This window comes from Haliaeetus leucocephalus, unplaced genomic scaffold, assembly GCF_000737465.1.
Source record: "Haliaeetus leucocephalus isolate CR32 unplaced genomic scaffold, Haliaeetus_leucocephalus-4.0 Scaffold848, whole genome shotgun sequence".
In the NCBI taxonomy this organism is placed as follows: domain Eukaryota; kingdom Metazoa; phylum Chordata; class Aves; order Accipitriformes; family Accipitridae; genus Haliaeetus; species Haliaeetus leucocephalus.
Genome location: NW_010973284.1, coordinates 4142048 through 4165472, shown reverse-complemented (window position 1 = coordinate 4165472; position 23425 = coordinate 4142048). Strand labels below are relative to the sequence as shown.

General features: G+C 40.9%; 1 protein-coding gene across 1 annotated transcript in view; it reads right to left on the bottom strand.

Annotated features, from left to right (window-relative positions):
- The window catches only part of LRP8 (low density lipoprotein receptor-related protein 8, apolipoprotein e receptor), an 80939-nt gene extending 61365 nt beyond the window's left edge, over nucleotides 1–19574 (bottom strand). The window contains exons 1-2 of the mRNA XM_010582701.1: nucleotides 19517–19574; nucleotides 16463–16585 (exon numbers count right to left, since the gene is read on the bottom strand). Of these exons, the coding sequence (XP_010581003.1) occupies nucleotides 16463–16585; nucleotides 19517–19574 (181 nt within the window). The remainder of the gene's footprint in view (nucleotides 1–16462; nucleotides 16586–19516) is intronic.
- Nucleotides 19575–23425: the final 3851 nt, after the last annotated feature.

Here is a 23425-nt window from a genome sequence, read left to right as displayed (position 1 = left end):
ACGAGACGAAGTTGTCTTTATATAGGTTTTTCCACCTGCCAACTGCAGGAAAAGAAGACATGCAAAGCTCAAGGGGAAAGGGTCTAGCAGACTGTGAGAGCTTCGCTGTAAGACTCAAAGCACCTGCCCAGCCCCGCTTCACACTGAAGACAAGAGTAACAAGAAGCCACCATCCCTGTCTGCTAACATCAGGGACACGGGATGACTGGCAAGCACATGCGCATCTTCCATTAATCATCCTACGCCTCGCAGAAAGGTCAGCTATACCGCTGTGAGTCAGCTCCTCTGCAGCATGGGCATCTGTGCCATCTTCCCCGAAGAAAACAGATGCCAGTCTGCTAATCTGCTTTTAGAAGAGGGAAATGATAGCCTGGCAGAGATTTTGATCTGTGTCACAATAACAGTCTAGTCCTGGAGCAACACACACTTCTGGTGATCCCAGGCTGGAGTTAATAACAAAGGCTAAGCTGAACCAGTATAACCTTCAAAACGTAAAGGAAATAATCTCTTACATTTGCCCTAAAAAGCAGCTGGAAGTATGAAAACTGTCTGAATACCTACTTCATTCTGTCGGGTTAAAAAAAAAACAACCAACAAACAAAAAACCCAAACAAAACCCCAAGAACCACAAAAAAACCCAAACAAGAGTAGCCACGTGAAATCAGCAAAATCAAGTATCCATTTCTTACTGTTTGAAATAACCCCAGTATCCCAACTGGTTATGCCTAGAGAATTGTGTTCATAACAATGTTCAAATGTATTTTGTGATTACATCAGCCTTTTCAATGAAGGTAACACTGTGAGGTCACACAAAAGAATAAAACCAGCCTACAAGTCACCCCAGCATCCAGATTCCAGCACTGTTTTGAAATAGTGCCTGGTCTCAACAAACCCGGGTGTACAGAAAATCAAATGCAAATTCTGTGAGTATATTCAAGGAGATGATATAACATGCTTTTGTTGACTTTCAATCAACAGAACAACCTGACTTGCTTTATCCAGTCTCTTTGCTGTCTAGGTCCAGTTAATAATATGGTTTTAGCTGACAACACCTACACACTACACGATGCACCGGAGCTCCAGGTATAGCAAATGATTTTTAAAAGACAGATTTGTGCATCCATGTGTTACGTATATGGGCATGCGTCATCCATGGCTGCCATAACTGTGCATTCAATCATCACACTCAAGAAGTTCATATTCCTGTTCCTCCTTCTGTTCCTCTCAAATCTCTCCATTCTCTCCATCCACTCAGTTTTGATCTCTAAAGACCTCTGGGGTTTGGGAAAGTGGTTAACTAATTACATGGGAAGTAAGTCAGCACATGTGCAGGTTTGAACTATCAAAATTTTTCCTTTGGCTCAGTAAGAGAGAAAATATATCTTGAAAGCCAGAAACATCAGCCTTAGTTCTGATAATATTTGATGAGCAGATAGGGATGTATTCACTCCTTCTGGGACATATGTTAACACAACAGCTTCCAGTGGCAGCTGCTTTACACTCTTTGGAAAAAAACCACTTCTTCCAAGTCAGGACCATAGGAGATGAACGAAAGAATCCAAGCGAAGAAGAATGTGCAGAACTGTTGTTAGGCTATGAAAAGGGAAGAACTGATCCCACAGTCATGAAGTTCCTGATTTTGCATAATCATTGAACACACTTTTCTCAGGAACCTGAATCCTAGACTTTTTTTTTTTTTAATTTATTCTTTTGCACGTTTTAAAGATCTCTCCTCCATTTATTATGTATAACAGGGATTACTTTTTTATTTAGTTTAAATTGGCCTTTTCTACACACCATTCTACAGCTTCAAGCTATTTCCCTTTGAAATGTTTTCAGTGGTCGTCTCCCTGGTATTTAGAAATCACCATGACTAACTTCTCATAGCTTCTTAAATACATGAAAAAAGAAAAGGACTTTGATTTATGTTACTAAATGCAGTCACATCACAGACTCTTTTCTGAAGCCAACCTTTAAAAACAATAATAAATATTTTATACCACATGATGAAAATATCATGGACTCCCATCTCAAAGAAAACAGTCACACACACAGAAACTCCTTGCTCACTAGTCTGTGGAAAGAAACTGTAATGCAGAACTTAGACAGACATGCAGACCAGCTTCTATACACAAGCACAACGCAATGGCTGCTATTAGATAAACAGAAAATGTTGCACATTAGGACTCAAACTGTGCTCAGAATTCAGGCCACCAGTGATCTGAGGCCACCAACACTTTAGAGGTGTTACTTTTTCTGTTTTTCATTGCAAGTATCATTTAAAAGGATAATTCTGCATTTCAGATAAAACAAGGTGTAAGGTGTGCACCAGCAGAGTCTGGCCATGAAAGGAAGGAAAAAGAACGACAATCAAAATTCTGCTTTTTCTCCATAATCCTGACATACGATACTGCTTAAACATTTCTCCTTAAACCTTCACAATCAAGATTAGTGGCTCATTGAAAGTAACAAGGAATGGTTCAAAACACACTAAACAATGGAGAGTGACTGGTACTGAGACAATGTCATACTGCTATTCTACAATGATGGGCTGATTTTTAGACAGCCCAAAAATCCATGCTCCCAGTCCAACAGCAGCTGGAAGTTGCAACAGTGACCTTTAAATTTCAGGACAATAAAGTCCAGCTACAGCTTGCATTAGAGCAGCAAGAGAGCACATATGGAAGGGATGATCTGTGCCTAAAGGCTACACAGATTCAAAACTCCCACTTTTTTTTTTTTTTAAACTTTCACACGGATGATTTTGAGGAAGTTACTTAAGCTCAGTTTTTGTCAGAGCCTGTGCACCTCGCTGCCTTCACTACACTACTGATGCATGTACACATGGTATTAAAGCGTGGGCATGGCCAGATGCCCCCCTTCCCACTAGCACTACAGAAGTGAAGTCTGCAAAAGAAATTGCTTCCTAGAAGCCATTAATTTAGGGCATTCAGCTTAGAAGAAACTGCCTACACTGAAGCATCCAAAAAAGGTACATTTAAAAACTGGTAATCTTTTTCAAAAGTCTCAGTCCAGAGCCTAGAGATATTTCCTTCCTTGTGCACTTCTGAACTTCTAGGCTTTACTCCTTGCCTACAGTTCTTAGAAAATGGTAACTTAAGAAAATATCTTACTAAAGAGGTGTGAAAAAAAATTTAAGGGATTGTGAAAGAGCAAGATTCAACCTAAAATGTCCCCGCGTGCTCCACTTTTACTCAGCTAAAAAAAAGACAAAAAATTAGACCAAGAAGAGTACCACAATTAAGAGCTTTTAACCCGATGGTAAAATCCAACCACAATTCATAGCCCTATTATTAGCTGGTGTCTATCAAAGAGGAATATATTCAACAGACGTACTCCAATCATGTAGTAAAGATACAGCAGCACCACTGTGAGCAGCTTTGACAGAATTACACCTCTCTTTTTGCAGATGGTGACACTTTTAACCAATGCGCTCTCCTATGGTCCCACCATGAGGCAGCAGCAGAGCCAGGTTCCTTGACTGCCAGACCTGCATCTCAACAACTTCCCTGAGCAAATGTCATGCAAGCCCCCTGAGAAACACATACCGATATCTTAACTTCTTACCACTACCTCAGCGTGGAAAGCAGAAGCAGCTGTGCTCCACCACTGGCACCAGACTCCTGTTTCTCCCACCCCTTCCTTTCCCCCTCCTGCCTTAACTGCTGCTCACCCTGCCCTTTGCACAGAGCATCCTCTCATACTTCTTGCTCATGTTCTTCCTCAAATCCACCTTCACAGGCTACTTTTGCCAAATCTTTAATGATCTTGTTAACAGAATTACGTATCTATCTATTATATATCTGTGTATATACAAGGGTAACACTCAAGCCATGCTGGTCCTCAGATGAGGGACCCTTTTGACCTTATTACTATAATCTTTGTTCCATTCCTTCTGCTATTACTCTGTTTCATTAATCTTCTTGGTTTACTTGAGCCTGTTCTGATACAAAATCCACTCTGCAAGCCCCCATGTGAGTAACTTCACCACAGCCGTAAGCTCTGTGCTAGAAGGCAGCTGCACGGGTCATGGCAGAACCCCACTGGTTTCAGCAATGCTCTGTTGCAAACACAATTACTCAATTATAAAGCAAATGGTGAATGCTATTATAGGACCCATGTTTGATCTGCTTTTCTGAAGCACCTCACTCACCTCTTGGTGATGCAATAACCACCAAGTTTAATCACAGTTTGTAAGTGCTTGCTGGTTATCGGATAGAAGTACAATTTAGAAGGGGCTCACACTAGAGTAGTTAAGTGCAAAAATGATTTAAAAATATGATTTTAAGGTTGACAATGTTTCTTTAATCCCTTAAAAGCAGTTTAGTTTGCTGTCTGGCTTGAATATAATTGATCAGGAACTGTTTCTCCAAGTTTCACATCAGATAAGCAGTTAGGTAATTATGGAAACAGAATGGAACTTTAATTATGAGCAAAACCATAGATTGTTCTATTGTGATCTTCCACAGCATTGCTGTTTCTTCGAAGTGAATATATTGTGCAAGCTGGGAAGAAACCATTGATTAAAATAATCAAAAGCCCTACTAGAAACTTACAAATGTTTTTGCTTTGTAAAAAACAAAACATTGTATCTGACTGGTTGAGAGATTTGAATTGCCTCTTCCAAAGCCCACTTTAATTTTTTTGTCGCAGATTAATTTAATTAAATTGAATGTTACAGGGTGTTTTTTTTCATTATACATAAACTCTGTAAAAGCTTGGTGTACTCTGGGAAATCTAGAAGATTAGAAAATTTTACCAGTACCTTTTTATCTTGATTTCCTCCCAGTCATTTTCAGCTGAAGCAACCTGTTTGCTTAACACACTGTTTCCAAGCATGCCAGCAATCAAATACTTTAAAAGTGAAACATCAGTAGTTGCACTTACAGGTGCCTAATAAGCAGAGCAACTTTTCAGTTCCTGTTCTGAAAAGCTGGAATATCATTAAACACATGGTCAGAGAGGTCAGAGTCATAGGGAGGAATCCATAATTGGAGTTATCTACCATGTCAGGCTACTAATTGAATAGTCACCACCTTTTCCCCATACACCCGTGTTTTGTCAGCAGAATGGGTGCTCTGCAGTTGGTGCCAGCCCAGGACAGCCACACATGTACTAATATTTCAGGGTCCAGCAGAGGCAGCACCACTTCTGCAGATGCTCAAGCACAAATGAGACTGGGGGGTTCACGTACAACTGCACGTGTGCATGCTGGCTCCTTCCCTTTCTTTCTCTGGCTAATCAAGAAGCAACTACTGTACCCCGGGCGCTGGGAAGAAGGAATGCTCACAGACTGCACGCTGTGCTCCATCGAGAGCCTGCTGGTTACAAACAGCGATGAAAACACAGCCTCTTCAGAAGTCTCTCAACTGTGGCTAAGAGTCCAGCACACACCCGTGGGGCTCTCTGAGCCTCTGTATCAGCAGCTGCTCTTTCATTTTCCCTCTTCCCAAGCTCATTTTCTTTCTCTTGTTCACAGAGATTACTCATAATCAAAACAGGGAGGAAAAAGCCCCACAGAACGCTAGGGGGACAAAATTATACAAAGGATAAAGGAGTCGAGCAGCATTGAGACCATACCCATTTGTAAAAGAGATTATAGTTGCAAAAGTGCTTCTTATCAATAGGGAAAATAAAGGCACAAAAGGTCCCTAGATGAGTAAACATAATGAAACCTGCCAAGATGAGTGATAAAAATCATAGAAAGAAAAATTATACAGGCCTCCAGGAAACTGCCAGAATTCATCATAAAACACTTTTTCCTGCTACCTGAAATCTGCATTTTTTTAAAATTCAAACAAAAAGCTTGCCTAAGTATGTTGCAACACTGGTATTTCACCTTCTATCTGCCATTATGGTATCTCCTCTCTGTTCTATCAAAGGACTGAATATACCAAACAGCATCCAGGACTTTTTAAGAATTCATACCATGAAGGAAAAATTAAGTGCAGCGTCACGCTCCGTGTTAGGTCATCTCCAGCAGCCACAGCAGCTGAAAGGAACCCATCCTGCACCATCGCTGGTAACATCTGCACGGCCACAAAGAGGCAATTGCTGCATCAAGATCCGAGCTCATACCAAATGAAGATGCTGCTTTTTCACACCAAGGTGACAACTCTTCTGAGGTGTTATAGGTATCAACAAATGAACTGCTGCTCAAAGGGACCAACAGAACATGAAGAACTCGGGGCAAAAGAAGGATTCTGTAGACAAGTGTAGACTTAATTTCTAGTACGTTCTCACTCTAATATGTGCAAAAGCAAGTAAGTCTGAAAAGGCTCTGCTCCTATTAAATAATTGTGTTTCTCCTCTCAGAGCGAACATTTCATCTTTTATATACATACAAAGAAACCCTCACCTGTTTTCTTTTTCAGAGGATGGAACAGGCAGCTTAGATGGCGATTTTAATTGAATGTGTTCAGGCTGTCGCACAAGAACAGTGTGTGTAGACCTGTGGCTGAGAAGAAAAGGCTTTCACCTACCACCTACACCTTTACTTCATTACAAATATCCCTGCTGGTTCACACAACTCAGCTCCAAGTTTGACACTTGCAACATGTCTAGAGGCAGGAATTGAAGCAGAAACATATAAATTCTAGCCGAATTCAGTATGTTAATCGCTATTTCTCATTCACATTCCATACAGGGCTGACATAGCTGCAGAAATGCTTGAACAGCATACCGTTATTTTTTGTGTGTGTGCGTATGTGCATTTCTAAATACACATGTATAATTTTACCCATATAAATGCACACACAATGGCTAGAAATGAAATCGCTGATTGTCAAACATGCTAGATATGCTTCTCCCTGTACAAAAAAAAAGGGAGAAGCACAGTTATGTTTGTGCTAAAATGACTAGTGTTTGCAACCTCTATGCCAAAACAGAGAATTCACAGTCTTCATACAATAACTTGAGTCTCATACAACAGTACACTTAGAGAACTCAAATGACATGGTAAGATGACTACCCTAGTAGTATAAGCCAGAAAAACGGTGCAATAACTGGCATGAGTCCATTCATATGGGAACGTGTAAGTATATGTGGTCTAACAAAGCTACTAAGTCAAGTCCTCTGTATTTTAATGCAAAGGATTCTTAACATGTTTCAATATGTTAAAATACAAAATGGAAAGGGTGAGCTGAAACCTGTCACATCAAATACAGCCACTGAATACAGTGTCCCTAGAAAGGAAGCTAGAAGCCATTGCAAAAGCAAAGCCCTGATAAAGGCTCTCAGCAGCTATGGAAGTTCATTGCCTCCCGCAAATGCACAGGATGAAGATCTACACTATCCTCACACGTGCAGACAGCGCTGTCAGTGACCATGTTTCACCCCAGAGCACAATCTGACTGAAAGCATTTCACAGAATTAAAAATCTGCAGTGCAAGGTTTAAATTACATAAATTATCTACCAAAGCATGCAGAGACTGCATATTAAACCAGTCTTAATCATGATCCTAATCCTCAAGAAAGCAAGATGGAGTATCACAAGACCCTTATTAAAACTGCAAATGATTTCAGTGGGAGTTTGTCCTGAATGAAAACACGATCCTACAACTGTGGAAATGAAGAAAGAGAGGAAAAATACCTATGAAGGAAAAGGTGGTGGAACTAGGAGTCACAGCTTCAACATAAAATTCATTATGATACCAAAACACAGAAGCTATTTAAACATGAAAAATGTTAAAATGTCATTTGATAGTCACTTATTTTCCTCACACCATAATTCACCCATTTAAGAAAAAAAGGTTTGCTTTCTGTGCTCTTGCAGTGCAATACTGCTTCATTCAGTTCACAAAATATTTCAATTTTCAAATTATGTTTTGCTTTTGATTCCCAGAAATTATTTTCTTTTCACATCAGCCATAGTAAGTAAACCAACCGTGATCCCCCCTGCAATAAACAAGCAAAAATATAAATATAAAAATCAGGTAGTCTGAATTTCAGAAAGCAAGCAGCAAGAGAACAGAAAAAAATGAAAGCACTAGGCAATGAAAGCTGCTTGAGATTTCTGAAAACCTCTTAAGTTTTTACTAGTTCAATATTTATGGCCTGTTAAATAATTACACATACAAGAGCTTCACATGCTCAACTTTCATTTTCCTGCTATTTTCTCCTATTGAAATAACTGCAAGATTAATTACAGCCATAAAAAGGCAGCATCAAACCCTTTTATGACCATTCCTGTTTATGAACTGCATGAACGCATTAGACCAACAGGAAAAATATTTAAATACCGGCATTTAAATCTTTGTAGCAGTCAACCAGCAAAAGCTCAAAGTAGATCTGAGACACTGCAAGTGTCAAAGCTTGCAATGCTACATGAAAAAGTGACTTTCTTGCAAGGTAACATTGCTTAAGAAAAGAACAATAATAACATCAGAAAAGACCTGGTAAGTATTTTCTATTGTTTTTTCTATTGGACTCAGCCCTCTGAAAAGGTCACTTCTGAGATACAAGCTCTAACCACCTTCCCTTAAAGGAAGAAACACATTTTGTTTTGAACAGGTACTACTTAAAACCTTTTAGCACTGGTAGAATTGGAGGACAATCATTACATACCGTAAATTCATTTACATCTCTAGGTAAGTAAAACGCTGAGACCATCACAGCCATGTAATCATCAAAAAGGAGATGTAATTCACTGCCCATGAGCCACAGATAAAGTTATCCCACTACTAGGGATAGACAGCTAGGCTTTGAATTTGCTGAATTTCCTTTGATGTAAAAAGGATAATTTCATGCTTCAAGAAAAGGAACAGGATGCAAGAAAAACTGCATTTGGTTCCTTACCTTGTCAAAGACTTCTTATGTTAGTCCCTACGGTTTTGCATCCTTTGGGATATTGAGGTCAAGTTGGGGTTTCTCAGTAAGGACACACCTGGAGGCATTCAAAGCAGTTACAGTGGTTAAGGAACCAGAGGCACTTGGGAAGCAAGTATACACTAGCTGAGACAGGATGATTAAATCAGGAGTAAAGGTACATTTGTGAGAAGTTGAAGAGTTATATACGCTTGGAATAAAAAGGCCTTTTAAAAATATGCACTGGACTATAAGCCACGATCCATAGGGAACTAGTCGGCTAACAGGCCTCAACAAGTCTTGTCCATCTCCAGTGTACTGTTAAACACTTCCATGGAAAGGAGTTTTCAAGAGTCTGGAACCTTCTGCTAAGTAGACCTGGAAGCTAAGTAGCATATTAAAGACACAAAAATGAGTTAATTTTTAAGTTATATTTTGGACGCGGTAAAGCTTTGACAGAGGTGAGCGAACAATGCAAAAACCATAACCTAGTTGTAGAATTGCGCCATTTCCAATTATCTGAAAAGAGAGACTACATACAAGGAGACGCTGAGGTAACAGCATTTGTTCGGCCATCAGAAGAGAAGGCCAAAGGAAGATTTTATTGCTGCCTTCAACTACAAAATGGGAGGGTTTACAGAAGATGGAGCCAGACTGTTCTTGGAAGTGCACAGTGACAGGATGGGAGGTGACAGACACGTGCTGCAACAAAGGAAAAGTCTGGCCAGATACAGGGATTTGTTTCATTAATGAGGGTGGTCAAACATAAGGACAGGGTCCACTTTGAGCAGGGGATTGGACTAGATGACCCCCAGAGGTCCCTTCTATCTTAAATTATTCCATGATTTCATGGAAAGATGATCATGGGGTGTTTTCATTTTATTCTGTCTCAATAAATTTGATCACATTGACAAATCAAAGCTTTCAACATCAGCCCCACAAACCAGTCTGGGCATCTGGAAAATGAGACTGCCTCTTTTGTGCCTTGTCACTGGGAGGATCCTGTAGCTCTAGAAGTGTTTCCACATCCCATACCTTGTCCTGTATTTGTTTTACAGATGTGGTCCTCAGCTGCTGTAATTCAGCAGTGCTCCCAACGGCCCACCAGAGACAGTGAAGGGGAGACAATTGCAGGGGGACAGTGACAAGACTATTGAAGCTGCTGTATTTTATGCTGGCAATAGCCAGTTAGTGCAGTGGGATTGTTGTTAAAATGCACATCTGACATTATCATCACCTTACTCCACTCCCTGAACGATCTGTAACAAATTAATCCAACAGAATGGTCTTTAATTTACATGTTCCACTGCATTTACAATCCTCCACCATCTTATCACATATATACAAACAGATCTACTCTTAATATTGGGGGAAAAAAACCAAGAAAAAAACAAAATCCTTTCTGTTACTGTCCCAGGTCCTAAAACCTGATATCTGGCTATGCCTGCCTGATTTGGCCTACTTTTTTCTTTTGCTGCTTGAAGTTCAATGGCCCCATGTATGCGATGCCCTGAATGAGACAGTCCACCCTTGTCCAGCATAAATTCTCCAAGGGCAAGGAACAGTTTATTAAGTCACTTTCCACAAAAGCACAGTAATGTCACCAAACTCACTCAGTCATGCAGGAGATCTATGTTAAAGAAGAATAATAGAGACATAATATCCTTTGGGGTGAACAGAGAGCTAGGAGAGGACTGTGCATTTGGGGGCAAGCAATACCGTCAACACTACCAACTATTACAGAATTTTGCATTTGGGCAACTTAATAGAAAATGAGGACAGAAGTGATCACCACTGTGAGAGATCAGCATACACAGCAGCAGCACACAAAGTGCCTAGGACCATGGAAAATACCCATTAAAAATATAACTGTCAAGTTTGGATACATCTCCCTGAACAACTCGTGACATGTACTTCAAAATAAAAAGGACTGCATGAACTGGTACCGTATTTCAAACCAACATTCAGGGTTTGATTTTATATTCCATTTCCATTTAAAAAAATCTATTTCCAGGGCTGCTTCTTATTAAACCTGCCCTCTTAAATCATTGCCCTATTAAATGCAATATGAATTCAGGTTTCCTCTTCTCTTTTTCTTCCTCATAACACCCTACTATACCTTTCTGTATAATAATTTCTGCTCTTAACTAGGAGAATGTCACATATCTGATAAAGGAATGTGGTGAGTTCATGCTGCCTGCATTCCTCGATCTCATTATATATACAATGTCCTAAGGCAAGAGTTTGCCAGCTTAGATTTTCACTTGCTCTATCCCTTTAATTTGTGTTTCCATCAGTGCTGTTACTGTTTGTTAGCATTTGTTTTTATTTTTCTCTGGAGATTTTTTGTTTAAGTCACTGGTTAAATAATCAAAATACTTCAGAGGAAAATTTAAAATTTCCTTCTTGTAAAGAAGCAGAGTGGTTCAGTACCTGAGCTGGAACAGCATTAGGTGGATAACACTCATTTTGCTGGAGGTCTCAGTTAGCTCAGTAAGAAAAATTACTTCCCTTCCCCCTCTCTCAGCTTCAAGAAACTGGATAGGAAAATAGCGAGGAATCTTTTTATATGCATAAGCAAAGCCTGTATATATCAGCAGTGGCTGCACCACAGCTCCAGGGTGATCATCAAGCCACACTGGGTTGCTTTTAGTGAAAGCAATGAAAAATACGTCCAGGGCTCTGGCCATGGTCGGGTCTCCAATGGGAGAGTACGTGTAGGCTACCAAAGATCTCCTGCAGTTAGTAGAGGCATGCTGCTGTATAACCTTGCTGCAAACAATTATAAGATCCTCAGCACTCGAGCCTACTCTGAGGTCAAAAGTATTTTCTGTATCTCAAAACAGCTGCTGGTGAGGCACGTGGGAGTTGCAGGCGTTGGGCTGACAGAGACACTAGCTCTACTCCCACTACTTCCAGATACTCTGCTATCCTTTTTAATGATTTGTGGAGAGCTCCTTGCATACTAACAAGCTGGCACGATGAAGATGAAATCCATTATCATTTCAGAGCACCTTCCAGCAATGGTAGTTTTGCACCCGCTCTAGGCCCTCCCTCACGGCAGGCAGGGAGAAGCAGCAATGGCTGATGTCAAACAGGAGGACAAGTCTGCTTCTCCTCTGGCTATTTTCTTGGCATGTATCCTGCAAGGCCAAAGTGGCTCATTTGCTTTATGTACAAGCAGCCAACCTTTCCTGAACAGAGGCCTAGTTCAGGCAATTGCTGAATCTAAAAAGGCTTTGTCAAGGAAGACAAGGCTGGAGGTTGGCATGCCCAGGTACTAACTCTTCCCCTTCCCCACCAGGAACACTGCCGCAGTGCAGCTAAATGGTATTTCTTTGTTCCCTCTCACCCACCATCCCATTTCTTTTCATTTATTAAGTATGTTTCTCAAAATAACTTTCTTCTCTTCAATATTAAATTCCTCCTCCCTCTCCTCCCTCCCCCAGCCTCAGTCAACACAACTTCTTAAACTGTGAATTCGGTCCCTTCTGCCCCTTGTGGATAGCACTAATTTCCGAGTTCAACATGGTTTTGCTTCTCTTGATTTAGGAGTTCATTCTGCTTCTGCGCAGAAACAAAAAATATAATAAAACACACCTCCCCCCAAAACTGACAATATTTCTGATGATGACTTCAGAGAGAACAGATCCAGCCCACAAGATGCCCCTGAATAGATCAGCTCACAGAAAAGGGGGACACATTTCTTTGAAACCTTAACAGGAATTAAATGAGACAAAATAAATTCAGCAGCCAGATAATAGCACTGAAAACCCGACAGATGGCAGAACACTGAGGTTTAGTGGCAACACTCACATGTTACATGAATAATTCACTTGGACAAACCTATGGATGTGAGAGCATGTCTAGGTTAAGGATCTGGCTCAAAGGAAAATGAAGAAATACAAGCAGTTTCTTATTCATAATGACCCATTTCAAACAAAAAGCCTGGATAACCATCTTCTCCAAAATCAGCCCATGCTAGAAATTAATCAACCTTCAACTAGCACCAAAACCCACAAGAAGGAGAAGTCCTATAGATCTCATCAGCTGAGAATTCAATGGGACTTAAAAGATACCCTTAGAGCTACCACTTCCAGCCACATTTCAGCGGCTTGAAGAAAATGCAGTTTAAAAAAATAATTGCATGAATAGCAAGAAAAGGCCCCAGATATCACAGCTCCAACAGAAATCAGGCCAGCTGCGACACCATCTTACGTATCTGACAGGAGACAGGTCATGCTGTCCTGAACACCTGGGGATGGGTAACATCCCTAGAGAGGATAGTGTTAGCTACAAAGCTGAGCAACTTCAGTGATCTGGGAAACAGAAAAAGCAAAGTACTGTTTTGGTTTTGCAGCAGGGTTATCTTAAAAAAAAACAAAACAAAACCACCAACCAAAACAAAACAAAACCAACCACAAACTGTTACCTTTAACTGAGCATTAGAGATGGGGACACAACATCCCTAACTACCAATAAGAGAGCACAAGATGTATTTAAAAACACACCATAAAAGCATTCAGAAAATAAAAAGCCATTCAGCAGGTGGCTAGATGCTGAGAGGAACTGCCTTGTTTTCATCACATTCTAAGCTGGAAATACTCCTAAAATGCAACAGTCAGCGTTATCAATGCTCTTAACCTCCCAGGCTTGAATGGACTATGGACAATGTCCCAATGTTGCATTAATTGAGGAGTAACCCTAGATGCTGGCAGAGGTGCCGGCAATTATGTGGCCTGTCTGAAAGCAATTGATTTTATAAAGCAGTTTGATCTTGCCAGAGGTGAGAAATCTCCATTTCCCAACCTGCCCCTTCCCGAGGGAAAATCCGCAGTGCAGGCTCCTCCAAAGCACTGTGCTGAATTTCTAAACAGGAAAATGAGACAGTCATAGGGGCCTGCAGTCATTCCTCAGCCACAGGGAGAAAGTTCAGCCTTGTTTTCATCAGCGAGAAAGAAAATGGGACTGGAGGGAAGGACCATACAGGAATGTCCAACTATACATTTTGCCTCTCACTACATTTTCTGTCTGTCATTACAGCCTCTTCTTTGCCCTTAAATAACATTTACATTCACAAAGAGCTAGGCCCTTTTACATTAAGGGTACAATTAAAAGCAAAGCCTAACACTCCAGTTTCTTGTTTAATAGCCACCAGGCTTATAACTTACTGCTGTCTTGACCAGTGGTGGTAGGAAGACCTGCAAACATACATGAATTAACCCCACAACTGGCACTGTGCTTACGTGTTACCAGGTTGATTCTGCTTCCTCACAGAGCAGATCAGATCAGCGTTTGAGATGACACATACTTTGACAAAGATACAAAACATCTGGAAATAATGTCCTTACCGTGCAAATTAAAGCCTATAGCTATCAACAGTCATAAGATTAAAACTACTTGATCTTCATCTGATTAAGTGTGAACTTCAGATCTGAATAATCCTATAAAACAAGCAAAGTACCAAAATTCTAGCTGCAGACATTTTTAAGATTCAAAAGCAAGCTTTTAACTGGTAAAGACAGAAACATTGGCTTCTCTTGGGAGCTAGCCACAAGTCAGGCTTCTATCGAGTATCCTGTGAACATCAAGACACAAGTTCATGCATCCATCACACAAAAATTGACCTATTTTGGCTAAAACTCTTAACAAAACCTAAATATCTTATGCTGAGGTAAAGCGTGGTAAATCTGCTTGAGATAGCTATAAATAAAATATGGCATAGTTATATGCCATAGCCTTTGAGCTGGTTTCAAAGCCCTTCTATTTAAAAAACCAATTAAGAACTGGTCCATACAGGTACTGCTACTTTCACTAGGAATTCCGATTCATCTGTTAGAATGGGAACAAACTTTTTCCTGTGTCAAGGTTACGCTGGCCCACTCCCATTAGCAGCAGGGAAACGTTTCAAGGGCCATCTATTTTTCTGAACAGAACCACCACAGAAATGCAGACTTCAGTCTCTTGGAATGTTTCAAGTGGGGCGGGGGAAAGGGGGAAAAAAAAGTCACACAAAACTGAACAAATTACTTTCCTCTCAGGACAGCAGTCCCCTACTGTAACAATCAGAGGCTCAGGTCAAGTCTCCTTTATGATACTTAAGTTTTAAGGCTGATTTCCCCAGAGGATGAACACAAGGGGTGGGGGCAGAGGCTTGGGGGAGCATGGCGTGGAGTGGTGGAAATAGAAAGTGAAATGGCTAGAAAAGGAATGGAATAGCTAGAAAAGGAATGGAAGATGATTAAGAGAAATTGTCAGGGATCTTAGCACAGCATAGTCCAGGCTATGGCCCCTGACAAAAGATTTACAAACAGAGACTGCAGAGAATGGAGCTGCTTAGTTATTCAGCCCCCCTCCAGGCAATCAGGTAGTGGAAGCAGCATTAATAAGATAGTTTCTGACTAAGGATGATGCAGGGTGAAAGACCAACACATACAATATATAAATATGTTAATGCAGTTACTAAAGTAATTTTTTCTGTAGCCTCTATATAGCTGCAAAAATGATTCCATTCATTTTATGCAAGAGAAGCGCATTCATCTTTCTTAATTAGGGAGAAAGTACGACTGGTACTAGGCCTAAAAATAAAAGTATGGTTAATTTTGAAGTCCTCTGTGTGCCCCATTCTGGTGAAATCCAATAAAATACTTCCTCCAACACTGCTTCTGACTCATGGGAATATATTTGTGAAGTACATGACTGGAAATTCAATAGACTGGCTTGTACTAGTTTCATGGTCTGTTCAAGAACAATTCTGCATACATAAGTAAGCACACAAATAGAAGTCTACATATTAGTTAGTATTTTCATTAAAATATCCCTGGGAGTCATAGAATCATAGAATTCTATGATTCTAAATAGAATTCTACACATTAGTTAGTGTTTTCACTAAAATATCCCTGGGATTCCCTTCAACTCAACATCAGACAACCCTTCACAGTCCTAGAAAAGTGGAGACAAATGGACCTCCTCAAACAGTCAAAAGAACAAGATAAAATGCACTATGTGAAAATCAAGCATGTCCTTTTACTGACTGAATCAATGAGTTTTTAAAAGGTGTTACATGCAGTTAATATCTGTCATACTTACTCTCAGCTTTAGTTATTTTACATTGCTCATCTTTTATCTGCTACCTTTTTCTTCATTTATTCTCGAAGGAAAAAAAATTAAAAATAAATAAATAATTGAGCAATACTCTAACATTGCAAAGTTCCTTTGCAATGACAGAAGTGTTGCCTGCAGTGATGATAAATCCCAATATGCTATCATGCAAAACACTGCACATCTGAGTTTCCAAAAGGCCTTATCCCAGGTGAGCGTGAATCTTCGTGCACTGCTGCTGATCATGAGCTCTACAACCAGATAAACTGTAACAGAGCCAGAGATGTTTTCAATTCTGTTACAGAAATACACAGTAGATAGTGCTGCCTGTATCACAGTCTGGAAAACTGGTACATTTGAAAGTTTGGAAACCATCTGATTTGAATGACCTGAATCTTTTGTGTCTTTAATTTCTGTTCTAACAGAAGCAAAAGTTGACACATCATCCTGCAAGTGTTGGGAACAACACCTCCAATTTCTCTACGCTTTCACAAGACAACATGTCTGAGAAACACCACTTTTCTGTGCTACTCACTGCATGCTGCTTCGGATTCATCTGACCCATCAGGACATTCTTCTTCACCATCACATTTCCACCTGGCTGGGATGCAGTGGCCGTTGTCACAAGTGAAATCTGACTCGGCACAAGTTTTCTTTGCTGCAAGGAAAAAAAAAAGAAAAAAAAAGTACTTAGCATGAATATAAGCAGTGCAGAAGACCTCCACTGCATCCAGTCCCACTGACATGATACTGATGGCCCTGTATTGAAAGGATTCACTTCAAATTCAACATTGCTTCTTCGTGACAGAGTTGAACAGGTATCAAAGACAGGTGTTTCTTCTTGCTAGAACTCTTATCCCTCCATTATTTAACATGGATTCACTCTTTTATGTCTTTTTCCAGACATTCAAAAACCAGGGATGTTCTTTTTCAAAATAGTTTTCTAAGGCTTTTACTACAAAAGGGTGCTGCCTACATAGAACTGAAAGCATGCTGCATAATTTACAGACAGGTAAGACAAACAAGTCTCACCTTTGGAGAATTATAATCTAAATAATAATGTTTTTATCTATGCAATCTATTCATGGCTTTTTAGTACATCTGTCACCATAGTAGATAATCATAAAGCACTCCTCAAAACAATAGAAATCATTTAATTAAATGTCAACCACTCTGCACTCTTTGCTTTGCTTGCATTAATCTAAGGCTTGAAAAAGATGCAAGACATGAACTCAAGCAATTAATTGGTCTATTCCTTTGTGCCAGTGGCACAGCAGAACCAGTGCCCTGTAATACTAGTCAGCATGTTTCCACTGCAGCAGAAAAAAGTAATCTGAAGATATCTGGCCCCTTCAGTCTGTGTCCTCAGTGTCAGTGCGATCACCAGGCACTCACTGCTTTTGCAACGGTGACTTCAGTGGCTTTTCTGCTAGGAAAGGAACAGCCATGCCGTGAGAGTCACGAGCAATGGCTCAGACTCAGTATTACCACCCTTGAAGTGCAAGACCCTATGGCTAACTGGTATCTACCCTTGTTAGTGATCACTTTACATAGGAATTGGTGGCAGGGAGAAGATTTGTTTCTTCCCTCTGCAAAGCTGCTCACAACCTAATAGGATCACAGGAAAATTCAGGTAGTAAAGGACTTCAGGAGGTCATCAAGTCCAACCTCCTGCTCAAGACAGGGTCAGCTCTGAGGTCAGACCAAGTTACTCTGGGTTTTATCCAGTCTGGTCTTAACCCCCAAGATGGAGACAGCATAACCTCCCTGAGCAATCTGTTCCACTGCTCAGCTGCCCTCATGGTGACGTTTGAGCTTGATAGCTATTCCCTGATATAAGTCATGTGCACACATCATTGCTACATCAATATTTCTTCCAGCAAACATTCTGAAAGCATTAAACATAACAAATAAGCCTCCAGGGTTTGATCTTTTATTTTCCTTTCCTTTTTTCTTACATGAGCTGCTGTCACAGAGGGAGCCATGTTAAATATCAGTCACGTGCCCACACGAGAAAGAAGGAGCATTGCTCTGTGAGGTACTGGAGAGGTCTACATGGCCGAAATTAAGTACTCATTTTCTAGTACGCAAAACACGCAGCTTCCCTGAACAGGCATCCAGCAGGAAAACACTGCAAAGCATCACTAAGCAGCTGTACTCTCTCTCAGGATGTACTTTATAAAGAGAACGTACATTTACTCCCCTTCTGTTGCTAAATGAGCCAGATTCTGGGGGCAGGGAGGAAGACAATTTTCTCTTCAGTCATTCAGAACCAGATATTATGAATTAATATAGGAAAAAAACCCAACCCCACATAGACCAAGAGTTTTTACAAGAGACCAGTCATACTAAGAATCCAATCTGATGTTCCAAAGGTATTGCACATCCATTATCAGAGAGAAAAGACCTTCTCCTTAACATCTCTGGTTAGAAAACCAAAACTTGTGAAACTGGCTATCATGCATCACTTCTGATTAATTCCATCAAACTTGCATGAAATACATCTGATGTATTTAATGATCAGAAACTCTGACCAAATACTGATGGGATATGCATTCATAACTGAAGTCGGAGCACTCTCCTGCTCCCTGTGAAGCTGACTGGGTAAAATGTTAGTATCTGCTCTTAGGGGAAGGTTATGGCACATACAAATGAAACAATCGTCTTCATCCAGAAAGCAGAGACTAGCATAATACTGGAGACATAAGAAACTTAATTTAAAAAATGTATTTAGTTTTATACTAGCTCTCTCAATGTCCTAATGTCGTTTTCCATAGGAAAACTATCCTTTGACTTATTCGCTAGAGTTCCAAACAGCAACACGACTGCTTTTCCACCTCAAAATAAACCTTCCCTTTTTCCATCAGTCTAACACTCTGATCACTGTTATTTCCGGGACATGTGGATGCAAGTGTGAGCGAGGAGGTCAGCAACAGAAAGGAGTGTAACAGGCATTCCCTTCAACATGGCCAACCTGCTCACAGCAGATGGTGGCACTGATTGCTTTGTTCCCCTGACACTGCTCTTCAGCAGCACAATTAATAGATTGCCAGAATTCACAAAAGGGGGGGGGAAAGCATTACTGACAGTCCCAGGGCATCATTTGGAAGGTGTTAGTGTGCTCCCCAAGCGCAGCTCCTCTTTGCAAAATGAAGTTGGGCACAACTGCTCATCAGCAGTATCACCGAAAAGCATCATCCTTGTCCGCATGCCCACCCAAAGGTCCAAGAGTCCCATGCCAGATAAATCAGCAGGATACAAATGGATTTGATCCTTTGCTTGAATCTAAGATGTTGAATCTCTTAAAGGAGCAAGACTAAGGGAAGGGGAGCTCAAACCTTTCTATGATTATTATATTTACTTCTACTGGTTTTTGTGTTTTTTTTACTGTTTCTGCTTTTTATTATTTATACTTTAATACTATATTTTATTCGTTCTTATTTTTTACTACTATTACTCTCCAACACATTGGGTCACAGCTCTGCAGACTATCTTAATTCCAATAAAGTCTGCTTTGCGTTGCAAACAGCAACCCAGATTATTCAGACTGCGAGAATACTGAAGCACTGTCTCATTTCTCACCTCTCACACAAGACTGGAATCACTTTATTTCCAACCAGATTCACCTTCTGGCACTCAATCGTCATGTCTCTGGGATCACAACACAGGCAGGGAGCAGTTAATTAAAATATCAGCTCTCCAACTTTTTCCTTCCTTTTTCTTTTTCAAGTCTGACAACCTTTTCTACTAATCTCTCATGTTATACACCTTTCTTCTATCAATTCTCTATTAAAAATGCATTGAGGCTCACACCATAAATTGTCAGTGGTGCATTAAAATGTAAAATAAATACATACATCCCTTTTAGACAAGGGGGAGGACACAGGTTCATTTTACGGTTTCACCTGGCTCTGAAATAGCCAAGCAAAATTAATTGCTCCCCTGAGATCCATTTCCTTTGCCTTAAGCAGCCCAGACAGCTCTGCTCACATGTCTCTTCCAAATGAACATAAACAAACAAGAGTAAGTAGTCACAGCATCCCTGTGCCTCTGCTCCTTGGGGGGCAAACCAACACCTGGAACAAGAAAAGAGAAGGCTACTGAAGCGTACATAGAGCCTTTCATCTTCTCCCCTGCTCGGATGCACAGAGCGACACCAAAGAGACTGCCTTTCTTTTGACTCTTGCTTGATTTGCCTTTGGTACCTGCTTTTCCTTTCTCACATCTGCAGCTGGACAGATATGTCAGAAACTCCAGGGTGGAAGTCGGTGCCTGTGCGACCATGGGGCAAGAGACCTGGCTTAGGCAGCTTTCCAGTAATTCCTGCTTCTCTTCTCCCAGGAAGAAAGGGAAGGGGGGAAAAAAAGGTTTCAACTTTATCCAGCCATGACAGAAAAATCCACTAACACACTGAATTTTAAACTAAACTACATCAAACCAACACGGTCCTTCATTTTGCAAAACATCCTTCTCCTTTCCATTACTCATGTCTCCTACCCTGACCTGCAAGTAAGGATTCAGGGTTCATCCCTGCAGCAAATTAAAAGCATAGAACCCAAGGAGCCTCGTTTAGAATATGAACACTTAGAGGGAATTCATTAAAAAAAACCCCACAATCACTAGGGATATGTATAATTAGACTGGAGAAAATAAATATATACTGAAAGGAACAAATCTTGTACTGGCTAAAAGAAGGGACTAGATGATCTAAACGTGACTCCTAACTTTCAAAAATACCTCTCTCTGAAAGGTCAAATCCCTGACCCTAAAGCCAAATGGGTATCTGAACCTAACTGAAAGGTCCAGGATTTATTTTTTCTTCCTCTTTCTAATAAAACCCATCAGCCTCCCACTGCCCTCAGTCACTTCATTTAACCTCACTTAACTTTTGTCTCAGTTCTAGAGGCTTTATGGGGCAGGAACATCTTTACAGTTACTCTTTGTAAGACACCAGGGCCTCTGTAATTCAATTCCAATTCATGCTCCTTGTTTATTCCCATTTTGCACATCTGTAATACTAAGCAATACACCACTCTATGATAGTTTCATTTTTTGCTACTTCTAATTTTCCCAAACCAACACAGTTGAAAAGCAGAGTGAACATATTTCCTTTCTTATCATCAATAGTTCTGTGAGCAAAGCTGTAGCTGTTCAACAGCAGCAGTGATGTAAAAGCACATACAAAAGCACATTTTCTGATTGCAGCTTGCCTGTAAAGGGCAGTTAAAACAAAGATTCCCCCCTGCCAAGAGAATGAACCCCGATGCCCCTATGTAGTAATAACAGACTCTAAACACAGGATTTTTAGATTAAGGGTTTTGTTCAAACTCTGGGTTGTGTATCCAGACAGAAAACCGGGCTGATGAGAGCATCCTTGAGCTTAAACCACAAAGACCCCACAGACTGTGCTCTCTCCCCATTTTCCCCCCTCAGTAACTGTAGACCAATTCCCACCAATTCTGAAAGGGGGGAAAGATGTGAAAAATAAGTCTACACGTTAAATAAAATTGGTAGCCGAATAGAGAACAATCAAAATTACAGCTCCGCAGAGGGAGATGAGGGCAGAAAGTGGTCACTGGGCCGGTCTGTGGCACATGCTGCCAGCCAGCTGGAGCTGCGCAGCTTCCGCACCTCATTCCTAAGGTAGGTTTATTGCAGAGGGAAGAAGGCAATTAGGGATTAAAAACCAAATGACCAAAAAACCCAGACACCAAAACCATTGAAAACCAGTTTGATTTGTTCTGCTGCCCTCATTCCTTTATATAGATCCTGCTCCTACTTTAACTTCTGAATCAACACCAGACCTCCTGTCAAACTGTGTATCTGTTCTCATTTGCAGCCAGTATTCAGCCTTCCTGCAGAAGCTAGTTTCACTCAAGCCACTGTAAAAGTAAAATAAAGTAAAATAAAGTAAAAGGCCATACAATGAAAGTTTTGCTGTGATCTTCTGCAGCAGTAAAATAGCACAACCCTGTAGGATGTGAGAATAGGAAGACGATGGTAGGCCAGAAAGAGAAATTGAAATTCATAAAACAGGGTTTCATTTCATGCTGGGAAACTTCAATGGCAACTTTGATCAGTGGCTTATCAGAGCCGCTGACAAGACTCCATACGAGAAGAAGAAAAGCAGCATCACACAAGTTCAGGAGCTTAACACAGACCATCGCCATCACTCAGCCCCAAGAGGTGCCAACAGCAGCTTGAACAGTAACATGGGACACAAGTTAGCTCTTCCCAGAAGAAAATACATCATTGTTATGGCTCACCCTGCACTTCTTAAGGACCTCAATTAATCCTGTCTCACAGTGAGCAAAATACACCCCAGCTGCATCATTTGCTTGGCCCAGTAACATTTTCTGCTTACCAAGAGAAAGGTAAGGGGCTGGACTCATTATTCAGCTCGAGAGAGATTCTGGGCTATACAAAACCTGACAGCAAACAGTCGCCTTCAGTTTATAACCTCAGTCAACTCCTGACCACAAACAGAGCCACCATGGCATTGCAAATGCCACTCCCAAACAAAAAGTCCCAGCAATACAAGAAAGCAAATTCTTTTTTTATTTTTTAATTCAAAGTTATGTTCACCACAAACTTGACATATACTCCCAAACCCAGAAAACTCTTGGAGCAGGAGACTGAGCCCTAACCACATACTTTGTCGGTGTCCCTGCCCTTCAAAAAAAGTCTGTGATATTGATCCCAAATCCCTTGGCCAGGTTATACACCCAAAGGATGTCTTAGCCTTCTTAAGGAGATTTGAAAATCCTAATCTACATCTGACAATACTGCAGCCTGAGCACTCTCAATTCCTGCCACTAACGTGGTAGTGATTTTGCAAAGGAGGAACTGTAACAGGGAGTGTAGGACTATCCACCCCGGTGTAGTTTCCTGGTCACAGCAGATGGGCAAAACTCCATCCCTGGCCGTGCCCAGCTGCCCTGGCTTTAGGCACCTGACCACTGCGTGTTGGAGGCCCGACCCCCAGGGCAGCACCTCTGCCAGGGCTACAGGTTTGGCTGCAGGTGACCCCCTCGCTGCCAAATCCTCCGTATGGGAAATCCCAGGAACATGTTGTTTTGCAGCTACAAAATGGCAACAGCTAAGATCCAAGAATTGAAGTGTCAGGAAATCCTAGTGGATGTGGACTGTCGAGTCCTTTCAATTTTCAGACAACTAAGGACACCTTGAAGTAATGAAAGGGAATATTTAGCCACTCTCTGAATCTGGCCACTTTTTTTGACACTGCCATCTCAGCTGGCAATTACATTTATAAAGCAAGATTTATCAGATCACCTCAAACAGCCCATGCTTAGACACAGACCACAGTCCCTTTGATTCTCCACATGAAACACATTTTAAAGAAACTTCTCCCCAAGACCCCCGAACCAGCCCCAGAAACAACCCCCAATTGATAGAAGCCTAGTCAGAGCATTTGGGACTGCCTGAAGCTGCTATCACAGTAACCAAAACATGCAGCTGCTGAGTCTAAACTAGCCCC